At 35.2% G+C, this 17214-nt stretch overlaps 1 protein-coding gene across 4 annotated transcripts in view; it reads right to left on the reverse strand.

Moving 5' to 3' along the window:
* Positions 1 to 677: 677 nt before the first annotated feature.
* The window catches only part of LOC112053343 (uncharacterized), a 177828-nt gene continuing 161291 nt past the window's right edge, over positions 678 to 17214 (reverse strand). For 2 of the 4 annotated variants that reach the window (XR_008251419.1, XR_008251418.1), the window contains 4 exons: positions 4989 to 6382; positions 4454 to 4584; positions 3636 to 3690; positions 678 to 3490 (listed from right to left, as the gene is read on the reverse strand). Coding sequence is in view for 2 of the 4 variants with exons in the window: in XM_052885308.1 (XP_052741268.1) it covers positions 3439 to 3490; positions 3636 to 3690; positions 4989 to 6354 (1473 nt within the window). In the remaining 2 variants the exon portion in view is untranslated. The remainder of the gene's footprint in view (positions 3491 to 3635; positions 3691 to 4453; positions 4585 to 4988; positions 6383 to 17214) is intronic. The other 2 variants (XM_052885308.1, XM_052885310.1) reach the window with 2 other exon arrangements.

Consider the following 17214-nt stretch of genomic DNA (forward strand, 5'->3'; position numbering starts at 1 on the left):
AACTTTTCGGCGCTGGTAGGTAGGTAACTAGGTTTTGATTCAAAAATAACTGCATTTTTGGTCTAATGGTCTTGGTAAATGGACTTGTGGCTCAGGTTGATGGTTAAGCTCTTTTAAAACTAGTTAACTCTCCCTTTCTCCACTAGATAGATCGCATTGAATTCTCAGTATTCTCATTTCATTGTCATAATTTGAGGGTTAGAATAGAGTAAGGAATGATTGTTAAGTTATACCTATCAATAAAATGAAAAAAAAAAAAGTTAAAAAGAGAACATGTTAAGGCATTGGTTTCAATCATCCCCATGAGCCCGCAAATCAACATTGAAGTAGCGTGGTGATTAATAAGCACCAGATTCCTGTTTTTGAAAAACGACTCAGATTGCTGAAATTGTATTCCAATTTCAGTTAATTCAAAAATTGAAGAATATTTATTGGACAGATGCAGGTAACAGCAATATCATAAGCTATCTGACTCCACGTGGTTTCAACCGCGTAGTGTCCGTTCCCGTAAGAATACGGGGAAAGAATGCAGCTTCTATTACTCGGTGAAAATGTAGATTCCTAAAGGCGAAAGAGTTTTTAAAATCGGTCGGGTAGTTTTTGCTTTAAAATTGAAACGAACAAAAAATATAACTCACTTCTTTACAATTAAGTTTAAATAAATAAAACAACCGAAGGACTTTTTAGAGTTTATTTAATAAAAATTTCTTTTGACTTGAACACGATCACTAAATTACAGACAGTTAAAGAAATTGTGTAACATTGATTAATTATTTACGTCGAATCAGTCGAGCCGCTTACAACAAACAATCATTAAATTATATTCTCGCTGACATCTTGAAATACGTTATGAACATTAATATTTACAGTGAAGGTGGTAACTAGTAGAGCAGATCCAGGAAAAGCAAAATCTCTAGAAGAATAAATTAAAATTTTATCGTTAACCCTCAGCATGTCTGGTAGGATCTATAAGACCCACGCTGGCCCATAAACCGTCATAATACGTTCACATTTGAATTTTGCGCGCAAACGTCGTCAGTAGTTGAATATTATGAATCGCTCTATCTACTTTTAAAGTTTAAAATTAACATTTCAAGTGCAAACTTCTAAGAAACCACATTTCAAGAAGATGTTGATGTGGAAAAGACAGATTTTTAAATATAAGTTCTTTAAATGTATGAAAAAACAGTTAACAGCGAAGCGACCGACTTTACATTAGGCGTGAGCTTTCAGTTAAGCTAGCGAGAAATTTAAATTAAAAAATATAATGATTGGTCAACTTCGTACGTAATGTTCGAGTAACTATTATAGTTAAAAAAAAAATAAAGTTAGTTTTGCGTGTGGAAAAAAGCGTAGTGTGTGTGTGTCTATTGCTTGTGTAGGCGCTTCTTCAGTATAAATTATCATACTTTGGTACATTTTACATCTTTTTATATTTCATAAACAGGTCTTTTCGACCTTGTTTACTTAATATTTTTTTATCTGAAATGCAATGAATTAGAATAATTATTTATAATTAATTAGATGTTACTTGTGTTGTTAATAGGGAAGATTTTGCTCCACCTTATGCTCTACTAAGTGCCATCATAAGTTTCAAAATTACAAACATTCATTAAACATACAGAAATAACGATCATTGTTCTTTGTTTATTTTTTCTAACATGGAGCTAAAGGTAGACAAGTGTTCCAATGTGATGGTTGGCCAAATTTTGTTCTAAAACAGAACCAATTTTGCAAAATATTTATTCAAAATATGTACGTCGATTCAGAAGTATGATTTGGGTTAAAATATTCGATTAAATACGCGGTAATGCTGTCAATTAAATTACGTACCAAAGTAAATAGCATTGTAGTTGCTCATCTCATGGAAAAAGATGAATTAAATTATGAGATCATAATAAATATCATGACGCTTGACGGCAAAGAGATTGTTTCTTTAAATCTTGTCCCATATGTAGTATTTTAATGATGATTTTACAATGGAGGGGTTTTGAAAATGGTACGATTTTGATGATGAATCGATCCTAATCTTTTCATAATAATTATTATTTAAATATCAACAGTTTCTATGTTTGGCGTATTAAAGGTAAAAAAGCTTATATCAACAAAATTTACAAAGATCATTCTGAACGTTTGAATAGAAAATTAAGATAGAGATAGAATAGAAGCTTCCATATAAAAATTGTAATTTTTTTTACAAAGTGATTCATTATGAATAAGTTAGTCTATCTGTCGTGAGTTCGATAGTGTTTATGTAAATCCAAATTGTAACTGTACACATAAATCAATACTCTATTTGAAGGCCGGCAGTCACTGGGCAGATTTGATTTTCATGAGTTGTACACATCTGTAACCTATATAATCGCATATAAATACTATCTAACACAATTGCGACACATATTTAATGTTTATGTACAAGTTACATACGACGTAAAATGAGTGCACCATTTTTATGTTTATTTACAAAATTTACAACTACTTATTACTAACAAATATTAACAATCATATTATTTTCACCAAAAATTAACGGCATTATTTTAAAAATAATACTAATGATTCATTATTATTATTTTACAGAAAAGTGACGCGTAAAAATAATACATTGGACCTTGATTTTCAAATATGTTAGATGACTACAATTTTGAACTAAAGAAAATTTTACTTAATTCTCATAAATTTAAAATTTTACACCACAAATCAACTGACACTAACAATTACGAGGTACAAGAAAGCTTTGATAAATATAAAAAAGCCATTTTTATGTATAAAATCGGATTAATCGTGTCAGCCTTTTTGTACCTAATATCTACTAAAAATTGATAAGTAACAACAATGTAGTCATTATGTTTCTATGAAACTGTTGTCTTAACAATACAAAATATCAATTAGGCTCTTCTATCACTTCAACGTATACGCCTCTTTTAACATCAAGTAAGTTATTATATTTATATTTACAATGGCTTTTATGATACAAACTCTATTAACGTCAAAGCCTAAAACAGTGTCTTTGAGACGCCCTTAGAGGTGAAAGTGACACCAATGTGGTACCCCTTGCATGTGACGTATGGAATGTTGATATTAAAATAAATTCTCTTTAAACATCGACTGATATAGTCGAAACATGTACTTTGATAAGGAGTAAGTATGCAAGTTAGCTTTCATTCTAATGCAATTGACACAACTAGCGATAAAATTTCTCCGTCAACAGAGCGTAGTATAGAATAGATAAGATAACTCCGCGCCGGTCCTAATCAGTGACGGTCTCAGTATTGCGTTTCGATGTGAACAATTCTTAACTTTAGGCGAGGTTAATGTAAGGTTAACATGTAACAGTTGCATGTTTCGAGCAACTTTGCAGATGGCTTTTATCGATGCCGCTTAGTACTGAGTAGTCCTTCGAAGGAGTTGGAGGCGGGAATTGCGAGGGGGTTCCACCCCTCAGCTCTGCGCTAGGGAATCCAGTGGCACCACCAGTTTTCCGTTGGAGTAGCTGCAACAAAGGAAAAATTCTAAATTGAACGAACGCTCCGAATGCCTAAAGCACTTTTATTTTTTTCGCTCAATACCTTTTAATGATTGGGGGACTCTGTAAGCATGCATTATTTTCAGTTGATTTGAATCTGAATAATAATAACCTGTATGGTATTGTTGCCGTTCTGGATTTAGCTCTGCTTGGCCTACAGGCTTCATCTGAAACCAACATACTTCATTTTAATAATATAATTGGTACGTGTAATCGCTAAACTATTGGATTGGATAGACGCTTTCATGAATACTATTTATTGTTTATACGTTCCTTACTTTTGAAATGAAAATATAACATCAAGAGATTAATTTAATATCCCAAAATATGATTTAAAAAACTATATATTTTTTGTAATCCAAAAAAGTTATATCAAAAATTTACCAATATGACTTTGATCCCATAAAAAGAAAAACAAGTTTGCAAGGGTCTAATCGAAAGTTCCGCCAGCTCGTAGTATCGGCAAAGCTTAATTAAGTGGAAGCGCATTCTATTGTCTCGGTTCTTGCGGAACAATACTTATCTTAAGTCGAAGTTAGCAAAAGTAATATCTACGATACCTTAATGAGAGAACTTTGTATCGACTTTGTTAATCGTTTCTGAAACAGCCTCATCGCTGCTCGTTTCTGTCTCACTTGGAATTTAAGATGTAATATTTTCATAACCGTTTAAACAATAAGAACAACAACATTTAATTGTGCTTTACAAATGAGAAATATTAATGGTGAAAAGAAAAAAAAACCAAATAAATGAAAAAATAAAACATGTAGAGAGTTCCTCATGAGGGAAATAGCATGTTTTTGATTGGACGCGCTATAAGCCAATTGTTGTAAATTAATGAAAAATTAAAAACAAAAATATTTGTATTAGACGTTTTAGTAAGCCACTTTATTACGAGGTCATTAATGTTTAGATGTTTAGGTGCCTTACCATCAAAAGCGGCTAACATCGTTGTGAGAGGCACGCATCGCATTTGACGGGCTCGGCACGCCTCTTGCCCTGAGAGCCCTGAGAGCCCTGCGAGCCGGACTTACGCCGGAAAGTGTACCTAACGAGCAGACCTGCAATGAAATGCCGCACCGTTAACAAAACAATCGAAAACAACAAGCAGCGCCCATCTGAATAGCGCCCACAGGCGGATGAAAGTGGACAAATAAAACAGGATGTCATGACTTGTACTGTACCCGCTCTAATTCATTTGCGTTCTTGTGACTATGTAAAAATTAAATTTTGTCTATGTGTTACTTCGGTACGAATTGTTTTGTGTTTTGAGCTAAATACAGAATGTAAAATTAATCAATTGTTATTAAATATTGAACTCTCTATAAAAACTGTGTGATGAATAAAAATTAAAAACAAAGAAATTATAAATTCAAGTGCAAACAAAACAAAAATGAGTGATATTTTAGTGCAATTCAAAATAGTAGCGTAAAGGGCAACACAAATGGAGTGGATGATGTCTCACCTGTTAATCCTGCTTTGTTTATACTGTTAGAGCTGGAGAAACCAGAAATTTTCTTCCACGCTCTCTTATTCCAGAAGCCACTGGTTTTGGCGTCACCGCAACTTGAACTTCTCGGCGACGGTCCGTCTTTGGGACAACGTAGATTACATTCTTCAGCACCTAAGATACGAACACTCGCACCCCGCGTTCCATATGCTACAGCTGGCAAATGAGGTACAGATCCTGTCGGTTTTCTTCGCAAACTACCTACATAGCTTGCTCCACTACTACTTCCACTAAAGCCACTATCCAAATCTGGGGGATTACAACTAGCTGGTGATAATAATTCATCTGTTGGACCTACCCTAAGTAGTTCTTCTATGTTATCCCTATCTTCAGCACGTTCAGAATCAGGGGATTCACACTCGGGCATAAGCATAGCTTCGACGCTTAGATTTAATTCTCCCAATATTCTCTTATGCCTCGACTCTACTCGACGTACTTCCTCTTCAACAACACTTCTATCGAGTGAAACTAGAGACTGTCTAGGAACAAACCGATGCTTTGGACACGTTCTAGACCCGTCAGTTATTTCCTCGTAGATATTTTCTTCGGTACCGTATCTTGTAACAAAATTATGACGGTTTGTTCGATCTCGCACTATCCCACCACGTCCCCGTTGGCGGTTCGCTTTTCTTGACGAGGAAGGCATTGATAAATGATGGTCGTAGTAGGCGTATGAATAATCGACCGGTTCAAATCGTTCCATAGTAGCCGCGATATTACTTCGGTTCCACGATTGTGGCGGTGGGTCCCTAGAAAGATTTACAGCTGCAAGTCTGGCGGGCAATATTTCATCGAGATCGCGTGCACAGCGTTCATCCAGTGATTGAGCTCCGTCGCCATCTTCGCGTCGATGTTTTCGATGTGGCCGACGTGCTGTTTGCGACCGTGGATGTCCTCTATCACAGTCGGAATCATCGTGATTATAGTCTGGTGTATGACTACGGTTATAATCCGATCTATGCTTATTGCAATCGATTGTGTGAAGAAAATTATGTCTTAAACTATAACTGGAGTTTCCCTCGTAGTCTGATCGATCATAGCAAGGACTATCGTCGGCATTGCTCGAATGGGCGTGTGGGCAGTCGGCAGCGATTCCGGATTCGGATGAAGGGTAATCGTGAACCTCTGCTGTGGTGAGTACTCGATCGTCTGGGCGAGCTGGTTCTGACGTTGCGTGTCGATGATGGGGACGCGGTCGGCCGGTCTCTCGGCAGCTCGCAAACGCTCTCTGGAGCGAGGGTGGTGGGTATCGTCCACAGCGTGAGTCGAACACCGCCTCCCCACACTCGTCGGGGCTCGGCGGCGCGCTGCGTGATTCCATTGCTCATCGTCCAATCACCATATAGTGCCTGTAAAAGAAATATTATTTCATTATCATCGTCATCATCATCATTACCATTAGTCTATTCAAAAGGCCCATTACAGGCCTTTCACCATATAAGAGAAGGGATTAAAAACTTAACCCTACTACACTAATGCGAGTTTGCAATGGTTTAAGGTGATAATAATGTTGGGTTCTGTAATAATCACTATCAGATATCAATTATAATGACCTGTATCAACGGCTTAACACGCTCTACAATGCCTGGAGACTCCTTCAACATCCTACCCTAGTTCATATAAGAAAAGCTTAATATTTCAAAGCCCGACTCAGGAGTCGAGCATCTAAAAATCCAATGCCACTTTACAAATGATTGAAACAAAGAGGAGGTAACTATCATTTTATGGTATTTGAAATATATTAGTCAACAATATAAAATATTTCGTCCAATAAAAGAGCCAAGAACTCTGCGCATGGGTGCCGGAGGGCAATGAATCCGAAATTACATGCCGTGATAAGGGTAGGGTATGTGACGATCAACAGCGCAGCCGACGTCGATATATCATCATCAGTCGCCGGATAATAAATTTGGGCTTCAAACTGTTTATTGTTGCGTTTTATGCGGATAATGTATTCTCGTTTGATTGAATTTTACTTTATTGAGCTACTAGCGGACGGCCGCGACTTCGTCCGCGTGGAGTTTAGTTTTTTCCAAACCCAAAAAATTCAAATTCAAAATTCATTTATTTCAAGTAGGCTCAGTTTACAAGCACTTTTGATACGTCAGTTGACTATTTGTAAAGATTCTACCACGGCGTGAAAAAGTAACAAACATTCATATCATCAAAATCATCAGTTTTCGCAAATCTCGGGAAACAATGGATAAAAAGTAGCCTATGTGTTAATCCAGGGTAAAATTTGTTTCTATTCCAAATTACACTCAAATTGCGTCTATAATAATAATAAGTAGAAGTAGGAAGTAGGATAGGATAGGACTGTTATCTATATTTTTAACCGACTTCCGGAAAGGAGAAGTTTCTATATATGTTTTCATGTTGAATATATAAATAACTAATGAACAATAGAATAGGTACGACAATTGTGCGACAGGTGAAAATCCAACTTTTCATAGATTCAGTCCATTGTGAACTAAGATATAGAATCCTTATTAGTTAATAGCGATTAACCCACAGATTCAACCGTGCTATTGGAATACGATGATAAAAATGGCCTATGTTACTTGCTTATAGTGTAACTTTCTATTGGTGATATATTTTCAAAATCAGTCAGTGATATAAGTACCTAAAATTTGGGCTATAAAATTCATTTATTTTAAAAAGGCTTAGTTTACAAGCTCTTTCGAAACGTCAGGTAATATTATCGCATCATGTATGCTATTGTATATTAAAATTAACTCTTTGTGTATAAAGTAAAAAAAAATCTTTCATTTCATTTATTGCTGAATCTCAGTGGTTTTTATTATTGTCACATAACTTACTTATAAACATAACTAATAATAAACTGCCAACAGGTACCTACTATCTGTTACACGTCATGATTTTTCAGTTTATTATTACTATCTACATTCTAAATTGTAACTAAATCGGTTTAGTAGTTGCGGCATGAAGGAGTAATATACATACACAGACACAAACCTTTATATGATTACTATTAATGTGATGTGCGAATTTAAGACAATTTTGCAAACTTGTATTATGTCAGAATGTCTTAGAACGTGCATCTTTAAATGTTAATTCATAAAAACCCCAACAATTTCACTGTCGCATAAAAATGAAAAATGTATTCAAACGATGCAAAAAAAAACGTAATAAATCCATTTTTATCATAACAAAAATTCCACATCTGAATTTTATTGCGAACTCGCTTGAAGTTATTGCACGCATTCCAGACCAATTTATTACGATAACGATAATAAGTGTCCGTGAACTAGACAGTGTCGGGGAGCCGGGGACTACCCTCCCGTTGCCATAGCAACGGTCCCGCGGTTTATCGGCCCTCTTCCTCCCAATATTCCTTGCATCTAAATCATCATCAACGTTGGGAAGCGCCTCGTAAAGGGCCCGTTGACCGTCCGGTGACAATAATTTGTTATGCTATTGCACCGCGCTGAGATTCCACGTCCCCGATTGCGTATTAAGACGTTCTTTTGGCACATTTCTTATTCTTTATACGTTTGGGGGAACTGCTAATGGCGGTTTTCGCTTCATACTCGTACCTTCTTGTTTGTTTTTTCGTCCCCACGTATCGAGACCGCAGCCAATTCCATTAATTTCCCTTTATGGAGGTCTTACGAAAAACGTTTTGGTTTAAATTGTATTGGCACAAATGCAAGAGGCTTTTAGAGTCTTCTTTTAGTTAAGATTTTAAAAGCGACACATATAAAGTTTTATAAGATAATAATTTTTTTGTATATCTGACTAACGGATGCCCGCTACGTTAGGCTCGTGATATTCAGTTTTTAAAAATCCCTCGGGAACCTTTGATTTTTACAGTATAAAATGCTTATAAATAACCTATCTATTTGCTCTATCTTCCAGTGCAAGTCTCATTCAAATCAGTCCAAAGATTAGCCTGGACAAACAAACATGAAAAACGATTTTTTTAAAAAAGCTCGTTTGTGTTTTGGTATAGTGTGAATAACTATAATCATCTTGTAATATGCGAAATCGCGTATTTTTTGAAAGTTTATTCATATGTAGGTATTGATGATGATGGACAATCACGATTTGTGTAAATTCATTCCTAATTTGTGTGAATTCTTGTCTAGGTATCTATAAACTCATAAATGGCACGCTAAGTCTATTTCTTCGTAAAATACTAGTTTAAAAGAAGATAATAATATTATAAAGTAGATATTTTATAAAGTAATTTTAAACGGGGAAGCCGGTGTATTTTTAAACTTCTTGCTTTTATAAAATAACTTTCATCTCGGTTCTATAGCGAACTTAAAGTTCCCCTTCCAATATAAGCTATGCAAAAGAATACCTTCTTGCAAATGCTTAGTAGAATTTATCGTGGGCATTATTCGAATCGTGATATCAGCAAATTTACTCCCCTAACGTTCCCCTAACCTTACGTGTTGGGTGCGGGGGTTAAAAAATCATGCAACATTGCTTCCGGTGGCATAATTGCAATCAATTCCGTGTTATTTAACATTTATTACGGAACTGAGTCACTTTTTTAGAGCTTTTCCTCTATAATTCTATTATTGTTGTCATCAAAGCAATGTCAGTAAGACTCACTGAGCTTACAACTAATCGTGTTAAGTTAAATTTAAGTCACTCGTAGACTTCTAAAAATAATAGCCTTTTCTTTTAACTTTGTCAGTTAAAATGTGAATTTCACAAAAGCTAAAGAAATGGTTTTTCACTAAAATTAGATGGGTCATCAGCAGCGTAACTCTGTAATGATTTATAAATCGATAGTGAGACTCGTATACGTCTCTATGTCTACCATACTATAGATAGAGAGGGAAAGAGACGAATTCGAAACTCACTGTCAGCGCTGCTGCTCGTTCCGTCAATAATAATTAGTATAAAAAGAATGTCACACTCCAATATAAAATTAATTAGTCTCGGATAATTACCGCAGTAATTTGTAACTCATGTTTTAACGCCATCGGAGCGGGACATCTCGCTATTATAATAATACATCCATCCATCACGCGGCGATAAGATAATAAGTGTTTTTTCAATGCACCCCTCGTTGTTTGTTCGTTAGAAATAATAGTTTTTTGTTCGGGACACATGTGTACAACTTTTTTGTTTGGAATTTAATATTTCGTAGTACGACCATGTGAGGCTTTATTTTATTAAAGTTTACCACGAGGTAATCTGATTTTAGTTTTATTATTATTTGTCATTTTTTGACATGACATGCTCGTGACACAACGGGGTAGCGGCTACAATACTACCATCAGAGGATGGTATTATCGTGTTAGACCAAATACCTTATGGACTTCTGAGCTTGGGTTGAATGGATCCTTTCGGAATGCATTAACCTTCACCTCCCCTCTTCAATATGTTCTCCATGCCACACAATTTATAAACCAATTACACTACAAAACATAATATCACAAAATCTTTAACGCGATAAGCAGCGTGACGGTGTGCACGCTGGTCACAAATAACTGAACCCAAGTCACTAAACACTGTCAAGTCACACAAATCATAACAACTTTATACAAATACTTTTTTTATAATATTATATCCACTGGGCTATCATGCCCTCAGGTGTGAAGAAGTGATCGTCTAGTGTATATGACCTCTGCCTGATTCTGATCTGATTCCGGAGGGTGTGGGTTCGAATCCTGTCCGAGGCATGCACCCCCAATGTCTCAAACGGTGAAGGATTATGGTATTCTGGCCATAGGTACCATTAGATTATCGTCACATTAATCTGTGAAAGACCACTGCTGGACCAGGACCAGGTAAGACCAGGTAGGGACTTAAAAATACCGACATTAAAATTCTTGAACTAAAATATAAGTATCTTATTTTACTTTGAAAATAACAACTGTAACAAACAATTGAACTTATTATAGTAAATATTGGAATAAAAATAAATATACATACGACAATAGACATACGTTTTATCTATTTTCGCTCTATCAAACTACTTATATGATTTTCATATGCTTTTCGTACATTGTCTGTATTTTTTTTTCAGTTTAGTAGTCATGTCTTTTTAAAACCATACTCGTATACCTGATTTACCCTCAATTAAGCGGGAAGCTTCTCTTAGTTATGGTCACGTGTAGCGATTGAACCCAGAACCCCTTCGGCCTTGAGTCTACCCCTTTCGAGGCATTGAGATCGCATGTTGGGATATAAGTTATCCATAAAATAAAATAAGCCAGCTATATAAATTCATTTAATTTTACAATCTGCAATAATTTAACAAAGATAAAAGATAAAGGTTTTTATGTACGATAAAAGAGAATATAAATTTTAAATAGTCTGCACTATTTAGCTATAAAAAAAATAAAACAGTCGTTGTTAATCGAATCAAATGATCGTTAATCCGTATGTTTAATGGTCATTTAAAATGAAACTACTTTTTATTGATAGCCTACAAATAAACCCTAATCCCATTAAACGAGGGTATTACGAATTGTTCGAGGTTTACCAGCTGAGTTTATAAACTATTGACAAATGTTACGGAGAATCAGTTAAATGTTAATCTATTTTCAAAACCTGCTATTACTAACACTTTCGCTGCGGCACCGATTTTTCTGTATTTTACTTTGGTGCGGTACGAGGTTCTTTGAACTCATACTAAAACTTCATGTAGTGTGGTACGATGTACATCGACCTCGTAACTCTTTAGCACACTAGAACACAACACGCTAGAGATACGAGGTCAATTGACCAATTAGTTGTTATTTAGGTACAGAACTAGCTTATCCTCATAAAGTTTGCGTTTTTGTGGGGATGGCGAATTTACAGAACTCTAATGCTAAAATAAAACAAGCTGCTAATTATAATATTCCTAGTTTAGAAGGGTATTGGAACAAGTAACCTTCCGTAACTCGTTCAGCTCTTTGTTCTCGGCTTTGATACAAAACTGCGATCGTGGTACAAGCTAGAACATTACACGGTTAGATAAACTCTATTTCACAACAGCCATTTATGTTCTCAAGCAAAGCGCATCCCGTATTAAATACTTGTAGTATTTTTCAAAGAAGGAAAACCTACTTCTTTCTTATGGTGTTAAACTTCGTATGTGCGTAGCGGGGACTACTTACACTTAGCCGAAGATGGGACAATCAAGACCGAACTTAACTTATTGGATCATGCTTCGTCGGCCCAGTTGTTAGCCTATATGAATTCGGATCATGAGTTTTGGGTCTTATCTTTCTTCCGAGCACTTTTTAGTGTTTGTACACATAAAGCTGAAGTGGCAATGGGCAGGCCACATAGTACGAAGAGCCGATTTGCGTTGGGGTCCCAAGGTGCTGGAATGGCGACCCTGCACCGGAAAGTGCAGTGTTGGTCGACCCCCACTAGGTGGACCGAAGACATCAAGTGGGTTGCAGGCAGCCGCTGGATGCTGGCGGCTCGAGACCGTTCTGCTTGGAGGTCCATGAAAGAGGCCTATGTCCAGCTGTGGACGTCCATCGGCTGATAATGATGATTATGATGATGACACATAAAGATACGTCAGTAAATTATATAATGCATAATAAGCAGCAAAGTATCTATCATGACTTTGGTTTTTAACAGTTATTCTGTAAGCAACGTTAAATAAAAACAAATCACGTGTTAATAATTTATTTATTTTTTTAAATAAGAAAAAAAGTAAATACACAATGAAACAATGCTTTACTGCCTAATACTGTGTTTTTTTATTGTAGTTGTTTTGTTTGTATTAGTACATTTACGTACCCATCTAGGCTAAAAGGTTCTTTTATTACGTTGTATTCTACCAAAATAGTAAGTTATTATTGTAGTTACAATACAAGTATCAAGCTTTTTTCCACAAAACTGATACAGAAAACCAGACCACACGTATAACATTATTATTATGAAATCGTTCGTTCGTTTTACGGCTTAGGTATTTCTTGTCTAGATTCTCCGTCTATCTGACATAAGCCCGGCTTAAGCACAAATAGAAATTTATATCATTTGTCACACGCCTCGAGAGAGCCGGGTTGAGTTGGTAAATAATATAGCCAATATTCAATAGGATTCATATTTTGTTCAATTTAATAGATATTCTATTGCGTATTGAACTGAAAGTGTTAAGTTTGTAAATAAGGTTTTTCTTTTTCGTTGTACTATCTGTATCTCTCACTACAGTACATCTCATGTCTGTGGGATTATCGGAATATGTTTAGCAGTGGCGAAGGATGGAATTTAGATGAAAGTAAGCCGTCCCAAATAAAAGGAAATTCATATAGCCTGATAAAAACTCCGGTTACTCATAAATCTAGATACAGTACAACAATGGATATGCATGGATTTTTAAAGGTAACCCGGCGGGAATCGGCTTGAATGAAGACTTTACTCTATATTTTAGCCAGGTTTCATCTATAGCTTGGCAAACTCGTTCGTAACACTCTCGATGGTACGCGGGACGGGAGGCGGGTAGCGCTGACAGCATAATGTTGACCGCTATACATTACTTATTACGTTACAAATAAGTCTTCACGTTCAGATATATCTGAAGATATTCAGAGAGATCAGCTAAGCAGATCTATTGATTGAATAACAAATTCAATCATAGCTGAACAGGTAAGCTGATCATTCATTCAGAAATTGAAATTTTTGCATTTATAATATGAGATTGAGTACTTAAAGAACTTTTGATTAAAATTCTTGAATAATCTGATATAATATCTAGTAGATAATAAATTATAGACTTGACAGATTAACATATTAAGCAGAAATGAGAAAAGAACCGCTTGATTTTTCATTTTGCTAATTGTTTTATAAATTGAAAAATAAATTTAAAATATATTCGTAAGTAAAGATGATAAAGGCCACAGAATCGAATAAGACCCAAATAAACGGAAAGATGAAAGTAAACATCTTGTTATTTCACCTAAAGTGTAACCAATAAAACGCCACTAAAATTGAGGGTATTTCTAAGTGAAAATTTGCTAAGGAAACGGCGCGGCGAATTGGCTACCAGCCTATAAAATGTAATGTCACATTCATTTGCAATTCAAGAGTCCTCAGCTTGTATTATGCCTAATAAAATTTACATATTTAAATTAAACAGCGGAGTAACAAGACGTCGAGACCATCAGGGCTCAGATTACTCGTTATATACGCATACGCGTTTCGTTTGTCACGATCGGAACATGTTTTTTCAATCTAAAACCCATTACAGAGCAATTAATATATTTCTGTTATAGAATTTTGCTATCTTTCTTTTACTTTGCTGGACTGAAACTGATTAGTTGTTTTTAATCAGAGGAGTTTAGTTATTTCTTTAGGAGAGTTTTCCTTATTTTGAACTGATTCTGACAGTTCTTTAGGACGCAGTCCAAGTAAGTTCTGATCATTCGATTATGATAAGCGTTTCGTTTATCATAATCGGAACATGTGTTTTTAAATCTAAAACTTATTGTACATGTAATATATTTCTGTGTCTGTATGTGTATGTGTATGTGTGCGTGTGTGTGTTAAAATTTTACTATCTTTCATTTTTTATTTGTCTGCAAGTGACAGAGCTTTGTACTGTTTAATAGCAATAGAATGATTGACGATAAGTCTATTAAGGATCAAATTATATGTACATAAGCGTTACGAATTCACATATTGGTTGTTATGAAAGGAAGATGTTTCTTCAATCTAATTAATAAGCATAATTATGTATATGTTAGAACTTTCCTATTTTTCACTTATTATACTTAGATACTTGATTGAATCTGACATACTTTTTCTATACAACTTAGCTAGTAGTAGCACCAAATTGAATTCCACAACAAATTTGATGTTTAAATTTAATATGAGGCGGTGTATACTGCGTAGCCTATATCAGCAATTGCATATTTTACAGTGAACGCGTCAAGCAATCTGGCGAACACAAAGCATTATCACATGTGCACTGATTGATGTCAAAGGTCCTACGCTGTGAGCTCTGCCGATATATTACGCGTCAGCTTATCTATCCGTGAGAGTATATACGCCGTGCACTGGATACACCCTATACCTACTGTATTATGATTTATCACTTGCACCAATGAGTCATCAAAATGAACAGATATTACAATAACTACAATAAAATTACCATAAAATTGGTTTAAAAAAAGATGAATAGAATAAAATAGAATATATCTTTATTTGTCCACACACGAGTAATAAAATAAAATAAAATAAACAAACAGAACATACAAATATCTGGTAGTGGACAAAACAGGTATCCACCTCAGCACGATGCCACAGCGAGCTGTGGCGCTGGTTTTCAGGTGAAACCTTGTGAGTTCACGGACGTGTCTACGTGACGTGTCTTAACTTAAAACTTATACATGAATACAAAGTAAAATAAAATAATGAAACAAAAACGAACAGAGTAATAAAATAACAAAATTAACATTTATGGGAAACTAAATTAACAGGGAAAATCAATTAATACGAGTCAACCTGTAAAGTGAACGATCTGCCGCCACCATAGTAGATGAAAGTAAACATCTTGTTATTTCACCAAAGAATTAAACGCCACTGAAATTGAGGGTATTTGTAAGTGAACATTTTCTATGGAAACTAATTATTTAAAATTTTAATTGATTCATTATAATGAACAGAATGAATGAATTTATTTATTACAATAAACAACAATTAACTACAATAAAATGTAGGCTTATGATATTTGTTTTATTATACTATTGAAACTAGTAATACAGACAAAGTAAAAAGGTAGGAATGCGGTCCCTTTGTTTACATGTAGATATACTTGTAATAGGTAGAAATCATAATAGAAAATTTTTAGATTTTTCTAAATAATGGAAAACTAGGAATTACCACACAATGCAAAAATACAATAAATTTGTTAGCTTTGATTTACGGCAGGTATTAAACTTTCGAAAAATAAGTATTTTCTTGAAAACGGGCATGTAATTGAAAAGGAGTGTATTTTATAATACAATTGGCAAATAAAGCCGCAAGTCCTGCGGTTAGAATTCGACTGTAAACAGCTAAATATAATTAATTATACAAAAACAGGGCTTTCCTAAAAAAGTTTTAAATTTTAATAGGTCACTCGGTAGCACCTTTAAGTAAAATTTAATATTATAAAATACTGTGGATTAAAAGATTAACCCTAAAATTTATTCAAAAGTGTATGATTTATAAAATGTTTTATTTATTTTCACGAGTTATAATGGTTTTTCTTACTACTTATAAATGAACTTTTTAGCTAAAACAGAATAGTCAATCTCGTATTAATGACAAGTCAACCCTTTGGCTTCATCACCATGTTAGTTCCATATATTTGCTGTGAAAAAATTCACCAAAATCCTCAATGCTGATTTTGTATGATCACTAACATTAACATTTATTTTTAGGAAAGCACCTCGTTTGGTTCGGTCCGTTCGGTCTCGGTCATTATCATTACAGAAAGCTGCTAGCCCAGTAATGATCCGTTAAAGACCGATAATGGTGAATGTGCTGGAATGGCGACGCCGCGCGCCGCACCGAATAGCGCAGTGTTGGTCAACCCCCCACTAGGTGGACCGATGACATCAAGCGGTTGCAGGGAGCCGCTGGAGGCAGCTCAAGACCGTAGTGTTCGGAAGTCCATGCAAGAGGCCTATGTCCTGCTGTGGTCGTCCATCGGCCTTTAATAATGATAATGGTGATGAATGGTGAATGATGAAAAATGATAATAATAACTTGTAAAATGTTACGACTAAGGTGTTAACTCCCTGGTTACTGCTCGCTATGACGTCGCGCCTGTGGCCGCGCTTACTTCATGCCGAAGCGTCTACTCCCCAATCGACTTAAAACCTTATTTTAAATATACCTAAAACATTATAAAAAGATATATTTTAATAACTTAAAGATGGCCCATATATCTATTAGTATATTCCCCTTTACAGAATGATAAAATATGGTTTGAAAATGGAACTACAATTTTTTTTCTAATTACAATTTTTTCGCATATCCTCGATGCTAAGCTTTGTTCCCAATTTCATTATTTTATAACGGCTTTTTTCAAAATTCGGTCGTCGAAGAGTAAATGAAAACGGACAATTCAAATGTAATCAGTAAATGTATCCGTGAATCCTGTGGTTTAAGGACTGTTAAGTGGGGTCTGCCGCATTATGCGGAAGCGGGCGCGGCGGTGACGTACGATTTCACATTACATGGGTTTTACAAGTCACCTGTGCTA

Source organism: Bicyclus anynana, chromosome 14, assembly GCF_947172395.1.
Source record: "Bicyclus anynana chromosome 14, ilBicAnyn1.1, whole genome shotgun sequence".
NCBI classification, from domain to species: Eukaryota; Metazoa; Arthropoda; class Insecta; order Lepidoptera; family Nymphalidae; genus Bicyclus; species Bicyclus anynana.